Below are 17,089 nucleotides of genomic sequence, written 5' to 3'. Positions count from 1 at the left end.
GAGGTAAGAACGAAAACATTATCCCTCCACTTCATAGCGAGCAAGTTATTACACTTTAAGCAGGCTCTCTCCCCCATGAGAATCTATATGCCCCGGCGATTAGGTCACACGGTGCCCGATGCTCCAATCTGATGATCAAACAAGGGACTAAAAAGGGGCACGTTCGTGTAATAATTGTCCACGTACAAGTGGTACCCCTTTCCGAATAAGGGTGACACCAAGTCGCACACAATCTTGCTAGCGCTTCCTATGTAGTCAGGGCAGTTTGTCAGTGCTACGTCACTATCTCTTCCCTCGTAAACCATAAAACTACATGTATAGCCTGTGGCCCTGTCACAGAGCTTATACATCTTGACCCCGTATCTGGCACAGAAAACTTCATCAGGGACTCATCAACGCAGACAACCTGATGGGGAGAAAACAAGTCTGAAAAATGTTGGTTGAAGTGGTTTACAAGGAGCCGAATTTTGTAGAGCCAATCGCGTCCAGGGTCTCAACAAGGATGACAGAGTTCATTGTTGAAGTGCATGAACCCGCAAGATCTGCTTGTATCGTGCCCTGGGCATGGAAGCATAGAACATGGGTATATGGTAAATTGGGTCAGTGGACCAATATGACCGCAACATACTCATTTTAACACTGCCCATGTCAAGAGATGGGCTCAGAAAGGTCTTAAATTCGGAAACCGTAATTGGTTTCCAATCTCAGGCAAGGGAGGACTGGGGATTAGTGACGATGTACCAGCATACAAATTGCTTTGGTCCACAATAGATCTATAGAGATCTTCAGTGAAAAACAGCAAATAAAAATCAAGTGACATAAAATCAATTGTTTCCACCTGAATGCTGGGTTGGCCAGTGAATGGGGGAAGTACGGGTGCTGTAGAAGTGGTGGGCTCCCAATCAGGATTGGCGATTCTGCAGGAAGGACACTATGGGCTCGATGGGCCTGTCTTTGTCTTGGTGGCAGCAGGACACTACTTGTGCTTGCCACCTCGCCAACGTGAACTGCACTTATGGGACTCGCCACATCACCACGTGATACTGCGGTGCTGGATGTACGACCAGGGTGTACTAGTCCACTGGTGCTTGCCAGTTCACCAGAAGGAATAGCGGCGCTAGTACTTCTCTGCTCCATAGGAGAGCCCTGCAGTTCTTGCACCTCAACAGCAGAAGAAGATCAGAGTCTGGTACGCCGGACCTTGGCAGGGACCACAACTCTGTAGTCAGAGCTATCTGTCATGGAGCCGCTGTCGTCTACAGGACCTTATTCTGAGCCTAAATCTGACAGATGAGTGACTTCCTCTTCTGTCATGCTCAGAAACATGTAGGCCTCTTTACTAATGTACCTTCAATTTGCCATTTTGGGCTCAAATGTACTGGTACACTAGTCACAAATGACACCAATGCAGTAATCGGTAAAAAAAAAAAAAACAGCTATTAGTGTCACTGTGGCAGAGGGGGTGATCGGAAGTGATGGGGGGGGGGGGGTGATTAGTATGCCTGCGTGTTGTACTGTTAGTGTAGTGTTGCTTGGATGTCTTCTCTCCTCGGAAGCTGTAATGAAAAGGCTTCACGAGTAGAGGTGACATCACTTCCTCTGCTTCTGTTTACATTACACAAGAAGAGGAAGCTTCTCATTAGCCAGGAGCGATCGTGAGGCGGTGGCCATGAATCAGTGGCCTCCCCCTCTGCACGGATCGCTCCTGAAGCTATTCCAACCACGGCAGGCACGAGGGGGGGGGTGGGGCCAGGGCTCCGATCGGCGGCTCCGATCGGCGGCACCGATCGGCATTCGGTGGTCGGCAACTGTTTAAGGCACAGATTAAATTTTATCCGTTTTGTTTCAAGTTTCAAGGCTTAGTTTTCCTTTGTATAAACTTATATTTGAAGTATTTCTTGACTTAAACCTCCATTACAGCAACCTGTGCTTCCTTAATTCTCTCTGCGCTATAGAAGCCAACCTTTGAACCCATCAGGGAACTTTTTTTGTATCTTTCCTGCAAAATGGCGGCCTTAGTGGCTGTAAGGTTTGTCAGATGTGTCTGATCATCTGAACATCAGAAGTAGTTTGTTTTGGAGGGTTGTTTGGTAGGTCATGTAATGGCAACAAATATACTGCTAAAGTTCAGAATTATTATTTTATTTTTGTTATTTTGGACCAGTTTTCCTTTTGATACTTAAAAATGTAATAAAATAAATGGGATATATCCACTAAATCTTACCATCAAATGAAAGTCCAATCCAAAAAAAAATGTATAATTCACCTGGATACACCAAGTTATTGCAAAGGTATATACAGCTTTACTAATACATTTCAAGGTTATAATACTGTATTTAGGCATTAAGATTTGTTTTGATCTTCTCCATTAACACCTTCCCACCTGGCCTATAGTAGATTGATGGCTGGGTAGGAAATTCCTCCTTCTGAGTGGACATTCTATCACATCCACTCAGAAGATGCTGCTTTCGGGGGTGTGCAGCAGAGTGATCTGTGTGGACACAGCCGATGACTGATCAGTGTACCAGCTCGCTACCAGTATCGTGTGACCACTGACAGCAGATCACATAACGCTTGTAAAGCATGGGTAGCTTCTTTTAATTCCATTGTGTACAATTATGTTGCTAGCTGTGATTGGTCAACGTGATCACATGGTATGGACAGCTCCACTCACAGCCCATCTGTACCATGGGATTAGCTCTGGCTAATTGCAGCAAAACAATCTGTTTCATTCAGTAAAATGTTTGATTTATAGCAATGCAATTCACTGCTATAAGCAATCATAATGTGTTTAAAAAAATAAACAAATATATAAAGAATCACTTCCCCAGAGTAGTACAATGTTACTGTGGTAGCCTTATATTGCTCTGGACACAGTGCGTTTAAAAAAACGAATCCTAAAAAACAAGAAAAAAGGTCATTTAAAAAAAATGGTGAAAAAAAAGAATAATTGCGTTCCCCGTATTTTTCACCAGTGTCCCTGGGCTGATCACTGCCACACTAGTTACAATTCCTTGAAAAAGTATCCACACCCCTTGAAATTTCCACTTTTTAACATGTTACAAACAAAAACGTAAATGTATTTTATGTGATAGATCAATACAAAGTGGCACATAATTGTGAAATGGAAGGAAAATTATAAATGGTTTTTAACATTTCTTACAAATATATAAAAATTGTGGTGTGCATTTGTATTCAGCCCCTGATACTCTGGATACCTTAACTAAAATCGAATGGAACCTATTGCCTTCAGAAGTCCCCTAATTAGTAAAAAAAAAAAAAAAAAGTCCGCCTGTGTCTAATTTCAGTATAAAAGCTGTTCTGTGAAGTCCTCAAAGGTTTGAACCTTGGTGAACAAACATCATCATGAAGAACAAGGAACACACCAGACAGGTCAGGGAGAGTTGTGGAAAGGTTTAAAGCAGGGTTAGGTTATAAAATAAATATCCCAAGCTTTGAACTTTTCGCAAAACATTGTTAAATCCATCATCTGAAAATGGAAAGAGTATGGCACAACTGCAAACCTATCATGACATGTCCGTCCATCTAAACTGTTAATCGGAAAAAGCAACCAAGATGCCCATGGTAACTCTGCAGGAGCTGCAGCGATCAACAGCTCAGCTAGGAGAATCTGTCAGGACAACTATTAGTTGTGCACGCTACAAATCTGACCTTTATGGTAGAGTGTTGAGAAGAAAGCCATTGTTGAAAGAAAGCCATAAAAAGTCCCGTTTGCAGTTTGCGATTAGCCATGTGGGAGAGACAGAAAATGTGAAAGAAGGTGCACTAGTCGGATGAGACCAAAGTTTAATTTTTTTGCATAAAAGCAAAACACTGTGTGGTGGAAAAATAACTGCACATCACCCTGAACACACCATCCCCACCGTGAAACATGGTAGTGGCAGCATCATGTTGTGGGGGATGCTTTTCTTCAGCAGGGACATGGAAGCTGGTCAGAGTTGATGGAAAGATGGATGGAGCCAGATACAGGGCAATCTTATGCCGCGTACACACGATCGGATTTCTCGTCGGAAAAAGCACTGATGGTTTTCCCGTCACATCAAATTCCGATCATTTATAACGCGGTGACGTACAACACGTACGACGTGACTAGAAAAAGGAAGTTCAATAGCCAGTAGCCAATAGCTTCTGTCTCGTAGTTGAATCTGAGCATGCGTGATTTTTGGCTTGTCGGAATTGCATACACATGATCGGAATTACCGATAGAAAGTTTTTCTGTCAGGAAAATTGAGAACCTGCTATCAATTTTTGGTTGGCGGAAATTCGGACAGCTAAATTCTGATGGAGCATACTCGTGGTCGCATTTTCCGATGAAAAGCTCTCATCATCTGTCTTTTTCTGGCCGGAATTCCGATCGTGTGAACGTGGTATTAGAAGAAAACCTCTTAGCAACTGCATAATACTTGCGACTGGGGTGGAGGTTTGCCTTTCCACAGGACAATGACCCTAAACCTACAACCAGAGCTACAATGGAGTGGTTTAGAACAAAGCAGATTCATGTGTTAGAATGGCCCAGTTAAATTAAAGTCCAGAAAGCCTAAATCCAATTGAGAATCTGTGGCAAAACTTGAATATTGCTGTTGGACGCTCTCCATCCAATCTGACAGAGCTTGAGCTATTTTGCAAAGATGAATGGGGAAAAATGTAACTGTAGATGTGAAAAGCTGGTAGAGACATACCCAAAAAGACTTGCAGCTGTAATTGCAGCTAAAGGTTTCTACGAAGTATTGAATACTAATTCACGCCACGCTTTTCAGATATTTATTTGTAAAAAAAAAAAATGTGAAAACCATTTTGTCAATTTCCTTCCACTTCACAATTATGTGCCACTCTGTGTTGGTCTATCATATTAAAATCTCAATAAAATACAAACCTACTATATATCTGCAAACACAGCCCCCTTATCCCAACTCCATGCAAAACACCAAATGCCACCTGTGGGCCACTATAGACCCAGTGGACTCTCACCCAACACCCATCTCCTCATTGCCCTGGCTCCCATCCCCCCCTCCCCCCCCCCCCCCACACACACACACACACACACACACACACACACACACACACCCCTCTCGCGACGGGGCGATGTCTGGACCATTCCCTTTGCATATGGGACTCTTAAGTATTCGGCCGGCCTGATTTCTCCTCAGCTACCCTTACTTCAATTTCTCCAGTGCCTGTTGTTCCCACCGGGCTGCGAAAATCCCCAGCAGTTCTCCTGGTGGAAGACGAACGGTTTCACAGACATCCATTCTTTTTTTACCCCCACTAGGATAATATTTGAGGTTCTACGCTCCTCCCCTAGTACTTCTTTAACCTCCCTCTCAATGCTCTTACTTCTCAGTTGCGCTTAAGAATCCATCTGGCCACCAGGCATAGCCTTGGATGAGATGGTTACATGGATAGGTACTCAGACTATATACAGTTAGGCCCCTGTTGAGACAAACTCGTCAAGTATTTGTTAAAAATCGTAGGCAGTCCTATGGGCATTCCTGAAACCTTAGTGTGTCTAACCACTTTCATGTTTCCAACGTACTGTTGTGTACAACGAACTGTTTTCAGCCTCTATTTATTATATTATTATTGTTTTGTTTTTCTTTAGTTTACTAATAGCATACTTATTTTATTTATAAGATGCTAAATTGTATGTTATGTTTATTCATGATGCATTCTCTACACTGTTAAACTGTGAAATTGCTATGATTATCAATAAAACCTTTTGTAAAAGAAAATTTCAATAAAATAAATTTGTTTTTGGCTGTAACATGACACAATGTGGAAAAATTTCAAGGGAAATCAAGGCACTGTATATGATAACTCACTGTACTGCATGTAAAACAAAATTCAAAATAAACAAAAACAACTTAAAAAAACTGGCCATGCCTCTTGATAAATACCTTGGACTGTCTACTTTCCAATAAGGTAATTTGGAGGACTATTTGTACTGTCTTGGCATTTGTGGGCCTCAAGAAATGAGAAAGCGGTTAGTACATCAGAATTGATTTTTCAGATGTATAAACCATAGTTTGTGGCCTCTATAACTTTCACACAGACTAAATATACACTGAGTTATTTTCACAAGAGAAATTTAGCAGAATACGCTTTGGCCGAAATTTATGAACAATTATTTATTTGCAAATTGTTATAACAGAAACAAAGAAACATGTTTTTTTTTTTTTTTGTTTTTTTTTTTTTTTTTAGTTTAGCAAAAAAATAACCCAGTGGTAATTGCCACCAAAAGAATTCTAGTCGTGCGAACAAAATTATACATTTCATTGGGGGGGGGCGGCGTGGCCTGGACATGGCTGAGTGAGGCTGCTTTTTGGAACTCCCCCGGCCCTGACCTATACAACCTGCAATCTGCCAAATACACAGGACGAGAGCAGCAACATCGCGGACCCCCACTGGCAAAAGCCCAGGCAAAATCCGCCACTATTTCAAGCAGATATAGGGACTTCCCCCGGAGCCAAAGTTTCGGCACCAAAAGGCCTCTCACGAGGGGCCACGCAGAAGGCCCAAAAACAGTGCGACTGCCATACCTCATTCAGCAACACCCGATCACTCCCTGGATACGTCAAGGGGACTGCAGCGGGGCATGAGGAAATCCCCCCCCACCCAGCATGCTGGATCAGGACATTCGGGCTTGACTGCAGGCCCTCCCCACCAGAACAGACCTTGAGGCTTTTATTCTCCGCCTCAAGGAAACTCAGACGCGATATACAGGAGGTGAGGGGAGAGGTCTCCAACCTGACAGACTGAATAACGGTGGGGGAAGCCTCAGTGTCTTCATTAGAGGGACAGGTGCTAGCACTGGAGCAGTCTCGGGATCAGCACCAAGATACCGCATCGCCTTACAGCTTCACCTTGAGGATATCAAGGACAGAAGCCGCCGAAACAACCTGCGGCTCCGGGGGATCCTGGAAGGTACAGAAAAGGAAAGCCTCGTGGACACGGTGAGGAGAATCTTCTGCACTGTGCTAGAAGACCCAGAAATTTACATTGAGCTGGATAGAGTTCACAGGGCTTTGGGCGCTAGGTCAGCAGACCCAAGTAGGCCCCGTGATGTGTTTGCAGACTCCACCGCTATACCCAGAAGGAAAACCTCTTTCAACAAGCCTGGGAACATGGAGATGTGGAAGTAGAGGGCTCGCAGGTCAAAATTCTACTCAACCTATCCAGAGCAACTCTGAGATGCAGGGCTCTCCTGCCTCCCCTTCTGGACCTAGCGAAGCAGAAGGGACTCGCATACCACTGGCGTTATCCACTGTCTGTGACGTTCCGCAAGGACACAGGCGTCTTTACTCTACAGAACATCGTGGACCTCCTGTCTCTCTGCTGATTCATGGACACGGAACCGATACCAGTACCAGACTGGCTCCAGATTCTCCCTCGTCCAGCTTGCAGATCGGGACCCTCCATGTTCCGTGGCCCTTTGCCACCCGGCCAACAAAGGAACAGACAAAGACACCGGTTGGCCTCAGGAGGAGATCCACATGAGTGGGATCACAGCCAACCATCCCTAACACCATCCGTCAGGCCCAATGTGAGTGACCCCCAGTCACTGTGCCCAAGACTATATGCTCCCGACACCCACCCTCTTTTTTTCTGGAAGGGAGCAGGACAGCCCAGACTAACGGCAGTACCCGCCATCCCGCTCCTCGGGACTAGCGGAGGATGATGCTGCTTCCGTCACCAGCCCGAAGCCGTGGCACAGCACGGTGTTCAGGCCTGAGACCCACATACCTCCAGTGTGCCTTGTTACCTGGGTCGGGAAACATGGCTTCATGTGGTTCCATCGCACGGCCGGGGGAAAAGCTGCCCGGGCACTGCAGTTTTCTATGCCTGTTTCAAGACTGGAACATAGCAATGCACTTTAGGGCTCTGTCCCTGAATGCACCTTCGGATCCCTGGCTCGGCACTCCTTGAGGAAATATGCAACACCACTTTTACAGCCTCTAGAGCCCATTCTAACCATGAAGAACGCTGTGGGCTTCTATGAAGGGACAACAGGGAAGTGGTCAGCCAGAGAGACATTCCCGGCCCAACAACTGAGTAGAGAGTGCAGCCGCAGACTACACGGCTAAACATCCACATGGAGGGGCTGCAGAGAGGTGACAGGACATGATTCCCATTCAGGTAATCCCTCCTTGCCTTGGGGAGGGGTAGACATTGCTGCCTGTGCTCCGAACCTAGGGGATGATGCACGCCTCCCTGGGGGGGCCCTCACAGTTCTACTACAGTTCTGTTTACAGAGATAGCTGAGGGGTAATGCCACTGCAGCGGGGGGTGCTCCTTGGACTGAGGGACACTCATATGCTCCCTGGTACGTGAAGTTCACATCAGACTCTGTACCTTATTAGGTAATCTGGAGGGGGGTCTGACATAAATGCTTATGGTTTCTTGGACAGGGATGGGAATGCTGCTCAAACTGTCAACTGGGTTTTTGATGTTGATATTGTTTAGCTGCCAGTAATTTTTGCACCATTTACTGCCTATCTTCTTTTCTTGTTCCTTTTTATATATGTTCTTCAACTGTTAAGTTATTTGATTTTGTATGGCATGCCGCCATAGGACACAGCATTCACATTTGCCGGGGGTGGATGGAGGGGTCAAGGGGCTCTTTTCCCAGCACTGTCTATCCACCGACCCACATAGGACTGCGCTCCATTCCCAGGATTTTTCTGGGGAGCACCATAGTTTGGCTACCTTAGTACTTGTACCAGCGCTGCACACCCTAGTGACAGCCTCCTAATCTTCTTTTTATAATCTAACCTACTGATTCTACTCCTTTTACCATCTAGTTCTTTCCCTCATTCTTCCTTCCCCCCCCCCCCCACTTATCCCTTCCTTTCCAACACCCTCCCAATTCACAAACATAGATATACTCAATATATTCTCACTAAATGTGAAAGGCCTAAACATGCCCGAAAAGAGGCGGATGCTGCTTCATGACATGCGACGCATGAAAGCTGGCATCATCCTTTTGCAGAAAGCACACTTTATAGAAAATGCCCTTCCAATACTTAACAGATTCTACCCAGTGGTTTACCACTCAAGGTACACGGAAGCTAAATCCAGAGGAGTCTCCATTCTAATTTCAGCTAAGATACCTTGGACACTCATAGACGCAAAGTCTGACAAGGAGGGGATAGATACCTGTTCCTGAAGGGGCAGATTGGAGACGTGATGGTAACATTAGCAAAACTTCATGCTCCAAATGCACACCAGGACATTTCTAAAACACCACCTAGAACAGCTTATGCAATACTCAGAGGGGCAACATCCTTAACATCCTCGTGAGACATGCATAGACGCATTTGCTGGACACTGCATTCCACGCAACTGACAGACGCTTGCCGTCTTTTCCATCCGGGAGAAAGAGACTACACCTTTTTTTTTCTAGACCACACCAGACGTACTGACTTATCAACTATTTCCTGGTCCCCCACAGACAAAAGCGAACAAAGAAACTGCAATAGAGTTGATCACGTGGTCAGACCACGGCCCGATAACCCTGCACTACGCTATTTCAGACACCTCAACAGCGCAGAGACCACCATGGATACTTGAGGGCTTGCTGTAGACCCGGAGATGTAGTTAGAGGTAGGACACTACGACTCTAACAGCACCCCTGACAGTGATACTGGGTTAGTGTGGGAAGTGCACAAAGCTTTGATAAGGGGGGTATTCCTCAAACATGGCTCTTGACTCAAACAAACAACAAGGGACTGCACATCTGACTTCCCTACTAAACAAACTACAAACACTAAAGCGGAATCACAAGCAGACCCCGATCAGGCAACTGGAAATAGAACTTGACAAGGTCCATATACAGGTCACTGACCTCTTACGCTTCAAAGCCAAAGCAGCATTGCAGGTCTACCGGAGGAAAATATATGAATCCGGCATAAAATGTGGGAGACTTTTAGCCCAATCGCTGCGAGATCAAAGGCTAGTGTCTTGCATACCTCACATCATATCCCCCACAGGACAGAAAGCTTCCCTACCCCTGCATATTGTGCAGGAGTTCAGATCCTTCTATACATCCCTATACAACCTGAACAAGACACCAACCACCCCAGATGCGGTTACAAAATACATAGTGACATCCCTCATGCCCTCCCTACCAGCTGAAGCTAAAAAGCTATTAGAAGACGCCATCACACTATCTGAACTTCAACTTGCATTAAGTAATGCCAAACAGGGTAAAGCTCCGGGCCCCAATGGTTTCACCATTTCATATTACAAAACCTTACTCTCTTCCCTGGGCCAACATCTAGTTAAACTGTACAATGACCTCAGCTCAGGGAAAAAGTTCCACGGATCCACATTACAAGCACAAATCGCAGTTATACCAAAAGAAGACAAGGACCCAGGCCAATGCGGGAGTTACCGCCCAATCTCCCTTTTGAACACCGACCTCAAGATCATAGCCTCCAGACTATTACACCTTACTCATCTGATAAACCTAGATCAAGTTGGCTTTGTGCCAACCAGGGAAGCCAGGGACAATACAATCAAAGTCCTAAACTTACTGCATATAGTCAACAACACCAAAACTCCATGTGTTTTCCTCGGAACGGACGCTGAAAAAGCGTTCGACCGGGTAAACTGGAAGTTCATGTTTGCGACGCTCAAACACATAGAACTGGGCGAAAAAATGTTGAATTGGATATCTGCGGCTTACTCAGACCCGAAGGCTAGAATTAGAGCAAACGGTGTAATCTCGAAGACCTTCCCGATCGCCAACGGGCCTAGACAAGGCTGCCCACTCTCGCCGTTGCTCTTCGCATTGTCCCTAGAGCCCTTCCTGTGCTGTGTGAGGTCGAACCCAGATATAACCGGGGTAGCAGTTAAGTTGCAATATAAAGTGTAACAATATGCAAGAGACAAACTACTAATCAGATGGAAGACCTGATCTTCAGAAGGCAAGAAACATACTCCAAAACATGGCAATTATGGAATACTTACAAATACTCAGGATGACAGGCCCTCCGTGGGGAAGAACTAATGGCTAGACAATCCCCAACTTAACCACTCTGTGTCAGTGTTTATAACATATAACTAGAGAACACCATTTGACGGGTGGAAACTTGACTCCATGTTTGTGAATCCCCACTCCCCCCCCCCCCCCAACTGTTTGACTCCCTTTATATCCCATCCCACCTTCTCTTTTCTCTCTGCATCTTATGGGCACTGCCCACTTTTCATTTTTTCTATTTCCTGTTCTTGAAAAGGACATGCAGCTGGCCCTCAATGGGATATGGCATCCTGACTTATCACACTCTCAAAACACGAGTTAACCATATAGATAGGTGGCCAGATGACAGCTTACTTTGAGAATGGCTACATGTAAGGATCTCAAGACAGCTATCACTACTATAACCTACCCACATACACATCTACTTGGAAAATTGATGTTTCTCTCATCAATTACACCGATGTTTTGTAATCTACACACATGAATCTTTGATTGTACCGATGTTAACTTGACTATTTTGTTATTGTGGTCTCTGTGGACTGGTTTCCTGTGATATAAATAAATAAAAAAAATAAAAAATTAATTTGGGTACAGTGTTGCATGACTGTGCAATTTGTTATTTAAAGAGCAACAACACTTAAAGCTGAAAATTGGCCTGGGCAGGAAGGGGGTAAAAGTGACGGTTATTGAAGTGGTTAATGTGTTAAAACCAATCTGTATGTTGTTCATCCTTTTCTCAAGATATTCACTATTATGTTTTTCTTTTTTGCTTTTTCAGCTTCTGGTCCAGGAAACTTCTTCTTCCAGTTTGGGTAACAGACACACACACACACATCTCTTCTTGTCCAACGTCCCCTCATATCCCTCTTCTGTTCAAGTGTTTTAACCCAGAAAAAGGACTTTATTTAATCAGACTTCTCCACAGCATCAATATGTCTCTGTTTATTAGAGAAGTTTTTTTTTTAAATATTCTTTTGAATCCATCTCAGATTAAATACCTCTCCGTGTGCTCGTGTGCGAAGGAAATTTTGAATGCAACATGAAGGAAAGTTTCAAATAAAATGTAAAAGCCTGACGAAATGTGGGTTGGCATTTTGTCACAGCCAGGTGAAATCTGCACCATTCTTTCTTTTTGATGTCTGGGTGGGATTAGGGAAGTATGAATCATTCTGCCTAAAAAAACCTCTGTGCATATTGCTCCTGTGATGCTTTAAGTCCTCTGGAATTTTCCATAGGCAGATTTTCTGTTATCACACTTGGGAAATGTGTATGCATGGACACAGGTATCTGTAACCCACAAGAGGCTGTGGATTAACCTGGAACTTGTACATATATTTTGCGCCTTCTAAACTTAGACTGCTGAGTGGAGCAGATCACTGTAAACAGACTTCCATTATGACCAACCAGATGAGTGGATGAATTTCTACACCATTGGTCTGCATACTCTTCCTGTTCGCCCATCCCATTCACTGACTTCTTGCAACTTTCTGGTCTCTAAAGGAGATTGCTGGTGAAATCTGGAATTGCAGCATGGACATTTGAGTTTAACGACATTCTGTGAAGATCTGTATATCTAATGGTCTTCTCTCCATCAGGAAAAAAGGGGGTTCCATTGCTGCTTTCAGAGGGGCTTTGAAAGGGGGAGCTCAAGCAATGTAGGCAGTCAACACCAATTACAGTCACCAATGTAATATACTAGTAGTAGCATTTCTTGGTGTAATGCAGCACTGCTTTTATTGTACATGAAACAAAGGAACTGTACATTCATTGCCACCAACACATAAAGTTACTTTACTTAAAGTAAATTAAGTGCATTCAGAGGATCATAACAACCTTATAACTAAGGTATATCCGAATTCTAGAAAAGAAAAAGGTCAGAACAACTGTCAAGGTCTGTATTGCAATCTGTGTCTCCAATTGGCATATACAGTATCTCACAAGTGAGTACATAACATTTTTGTAAATATTTTGTTCTATCTTTTCATGTGACAACGCTGAAGAAATGACACTTTGCTAAAATGTAAAGTAGTGAATGTACAGCTTGTGTAAAAGTGCAAATTTGTTGTCCCCTCAAAATAACTCAACACACAGCCTTTAATGTCTAAGCCAGCAATGCTGGCAGAACTCAGTCTATTTCCCAGAGACAACCTCTGTATATGACCCCGAGCAAGTGCACTCAACTTCTTTGGTCGACCATGGCGAGGCCTGTTCTGAGTGGAACCTGTCCTGTTAAACCGCTGTATGGTCTTGGCCACTGTTCTGCAGCTGTTTCTGGGTTTTGGCAATCTTCTTATAGCCTAGGCCATCTTTATGTAGAGCACAATAAGATCCTCAGAGTTCTTTGCCATGAGGTGCCATGCTGAACTTCCAGTGACCAGTATGAGTGAGAGCGATAACAACAAATTTAACACGCCTGCTCCCCATTCACACCTGAGACCTTGTAACAGTCTAGAGTCACATGACACTGGGAGGGAAAATGGCTATTTTTGCCCAATTTGGACATTTTCACTTAGGGATTACTAACTTTTGTTGTCTGCCATTTAGACATTAATGGCTGTGTTGAGTTATTTTGAGGGGACAGCAAATTTACACTGTTATACAAGCTGTACACTCACTACTTTACATTGTAGCAAAGTGTAAATTCTTCAGTGTTGTCACATGAAAAGATAGAATTAAAATATTTACAAAAATCTGAGGGGTATACTCACTTTTGTGAGATACTGTGCATCATAATTGTTCTGCTGAAAATTAGGTCTGAATTAGAGGAAAAGAGAATATTGGGCTCAGTTCACAAATCTAACACAACAGCATAGGGAGGATAAGGTTCTTTGGAGTTGGTCAATAGATCTGAAATATTGCAATCACATGGGTAAATATGAAGATCCCTCTCCTGGTATTAAAGCTTTGAGAATTGAACCAAACATGTATCACTGTATCACTATGTGCCTCTTGCACACAGAAGTTTTTTTTACTGATGTGAACGCAGTGGATTGTTGTCTATAGGACAATGCATATTGCCGCATAAAGATCAGTAATACAGTGATGCATATAGGGCCAGAAAATTGAAATAGAAATGTTTACTTCTGAGTGCACTAATTTATTTGTGGATATTGCAAAATAGGCAACTAGAAGAGGATCAAGAAGAATTTTACATATACATACACTTATACAGCTATATGCATGTATAGGCAAGGTCTTTACAGAAAATTTTACTCGGGATCTTTTTGTCAACAAGTTCCTAGGTATAAACGTCAGTAAATTAGTATGTCAGTGTGCAAAAGGTCTAACTCTTCTTTTAATTTGATTGTTGATTTATCTTCCCTACCTAAAGGAATCTTTGAGCCATTGAATTGATATGAGGGGGATGCAGATCAGCAGATGCTTAAATAACATATGTTAAGGCAAATGTATATGAGCGTTTTAAAGTTATGAGGTCATTCTGATCTGTTAAATGCTCTGCATTCATTTTCGGTGCTGGTGGCAGAGAACCTTTTAGAAGAAAAACACTGTTACATTGTGTCATATACTGTGAAAGGAGGAACCCCCTATATTGCTACATGGGCGCAAATGGTGTTAAATGCAGTACCATTTCACAATTTTTCCAACTCAAATCAGTCTAACTAAATGTTTTCTGATTTGTTGCGGAAGGGTTATTTCACTTTTTACATCACTTCCCATGACTTTGGCATGGTGGAAACGTAAACCTCAACTGGATTCTCTGTTTATCTGGCCTAGACTTTGTGTTTGTAAAAAGAAAATTAAGCATTGTAATTACTTTGGCTGCAAAAAAAAGTAAAGACACACACACACACACACACACACACACACACACACACACACACACACACACACACACACACACACACACACACACACACACACACACACACACACACACACACACACACACACACACACACACACACACACGTATTTGTACATTAGGATTCTATCAATTGGAGAGTTTTAGTAGTTAAATGTCAAAGCTGGCAGTTGGATTACAGCTTCAGGAAAATAAATGCTGCTAAAGGGCCACTAAACCTAAAACACACGGTATTAAAATATAAAATGCAGAACTATAAATGAAGAAGCGCAAATGCCTCAATTAAGGATACATTATGTCAAACCTTACTTACATTTTTCTGTGCAACTAATTTGTATGTATTATCAGACCTTTCAAGATTAGTGAGGCTAGCAGGCATGTCCTACTTTTTGGTCTCACTCAACAGCATGTGTTCTATATGTAGTAAAAGCTTTCTCCATTATTTTCATTCAGCATTTTCTCAGATTCCACTTTCATAAGCTCATGAAGTGCTTACACATATCTGTAAATGATACTGCTATCTTTTATATAAACCTATATTTGTTTTAGGTTTACTGGTCCTTTTTAATGCTTACCATAAAGCATCTTGTCATGTCTGTCCATTAAAAGCATCTGAAGTGAAAAGTAGCCTTTGTAAATATGAAGTATTTCAATAAACCCATTTAAACCACAGGGCTGCCTTGTGAATGTGGTTTTGACCAGTGTACCACAGCACTTGATAAAAATAGATGTGACTATTAGAAATCTTCAATTGGTTGACTTCTTCCCATATTCAGAGACGGATGTGATAAAAGTCCAAACACTTAATTAGATCGGTAGAGTAATAGTCCAACAGAAATCTTCAGTTATTAAAAGTGCCAGCAATCTTCTGTAACCGTGCTCTCCTATTGCACAAAACGTGGCAAATACTCCACCCAGTGGTACGCCCAATGTACTGGACCTCAAAAGTCAAAAAAGCTTTTCCGTAATGAGTACAGGATTCCAATCTTCCTTTGGGCATAGCTCCTCCCGACCTCCTCCACAAGCCACAGAAACAAGAATGCCATAAAACAACAAAGCGCAACTAATTGTGCTCACTGTATAAATTATTAAAATCTCACAGGGATAAAACAAAAACGCACAAAGGTCAAAACCAGTATTACTCATGTGAATACTCCAGCCAGCTCACCTCTCTCCTTCAAATGTGATGGCTTCATTGGCAGGTACCACTCCTTTCTATTTGAGTGTTTTTATCTCTGGTTTGAATAAATTATATAGTGAGCACTATTAGTTGTTTTTTTAAATGTTTTGTCATTCTTGTTACTGTGGCTTATGGAGGATGTTGGTTCGGAGGATCTATGGCCAAAGGAACATTGGAATGATGTGTACCTATTATGGAAAAGCTCTTTTGACTTCTGAGAATGTTCTGAGGTCCAGTACAGATGTGAAGCAGACTCCTGTGCTACTGAGTGGAGTATAATGTCACATCTTTTGTGGAAAGGAGAAGCACATACATGGAAAATTGTTGGCACTGTTCATCTACCTCTGAATATGGGGAGAAACTCACTGATCATTTCTAAAGGTCACATGTATATGTTTTGTCATAGTAATTTTGATTTGAGCACACAATTTAGTTGTTTGGGTAGTGCTACACTTTTTTTTTTTTATTCCGTTTTTTTCTAGGGGGGCACCGAATTTTTTTCTTTGATGCCAAAACTGATACCGAAAATGAAAAATACACTAGGCCGAAAACCAATACCGAAACATATTTGAAAAAAATATTTTTAGACAGGAGATGGTCAGAGACTGGGGACATGGTAAAGGAGATGGTCAGAGACTGGGGACATGGTACAGGAGATCAATGCTGCCTCGCCAGTACCCATTAGATGCAGCCAGCCAGTGTGTCCCCCCCATTGCAGCCAGCCTGTGAAGGGAAGAGAGAGGAGAGCCTCCGCCGCCTCTTTGATCACAGCGCCGGGAACATCACAGTTTTCATTTCAATAACTGTGTGTTCCCGCCCAGGGTGATCTGTCTATCAAAAGTTCCCGGACGAGGGGGAGGGGCTGTATATGTAGGCGCACGTTCGGGAACACACTGCTATTGAAATGAAAGCTGTGGTGTTCCCGGCGCTGTGATCAAACAGGTGGCCCGCCCCATTTTCGGCTTCATCATCGGCCATTTTTCTCTTTCGGCAAATTGCCGAAAAGGGCATTTTCAGCCAATATGTTTCGGCGCATCCCTAGTTTTTTCCTAGGTAGTGTGGAATGACTTTTTCTGTTTTGCTTGCA

General features: G+C 43.2%; 1 protein-coding gene across 2 annotated transcripts in view; it reads left to right on the top strand.

The window, feature by feature from the left end:
* The window catches only part of DNAJC7 (DnaJ heat shock protein family (Hsp40) member C7), a 156,427-nt gene extending 140,933 nt beyond the window's left edge, over positions 1-15,494 (top strand). For both annotated transcript variants that reach the window (XM_077459537.1, XM_077459536.1), the window contains one exon: positions 11,778-15,494. In XM_077459537.1, the coding sequence (XP_077315663.1) occupies positions 11,778-11,815 (38 nt within the window). In that variant the 3' untranslated portion in view covers positions 11,816-15,494. The remainder of the gene's footprint in view (positions 1-11,777) is intronic.
* The last annotated feature ends 1,595 nt before the right edge of the window (positions 15,495-17,089 follow it).

The sequence above is a fragment of the Lithobates pipiens genome, unplaced genomic scaffold, assembly GCF_037356315.1.
Source record: "Lithobates pipiens isolate NorthernLeopardFrog02 unplaced genomic scaffold, aLitPip1_a1.2 Scaffold_28, whole genome shotgun sequence".
Taxonomy (NCBI): domain Eukaryota; kingdom Metazoa; phylum Chordata; class Amphibia; order Anura; family Ranidae; genus Lithobates; species Lithobates pipiens.
The sequence above is the reverse complement of the archived record's forward strand: the minus strand, read 5'-3'. Positions and strand labels throughout refer to the sequence as shown.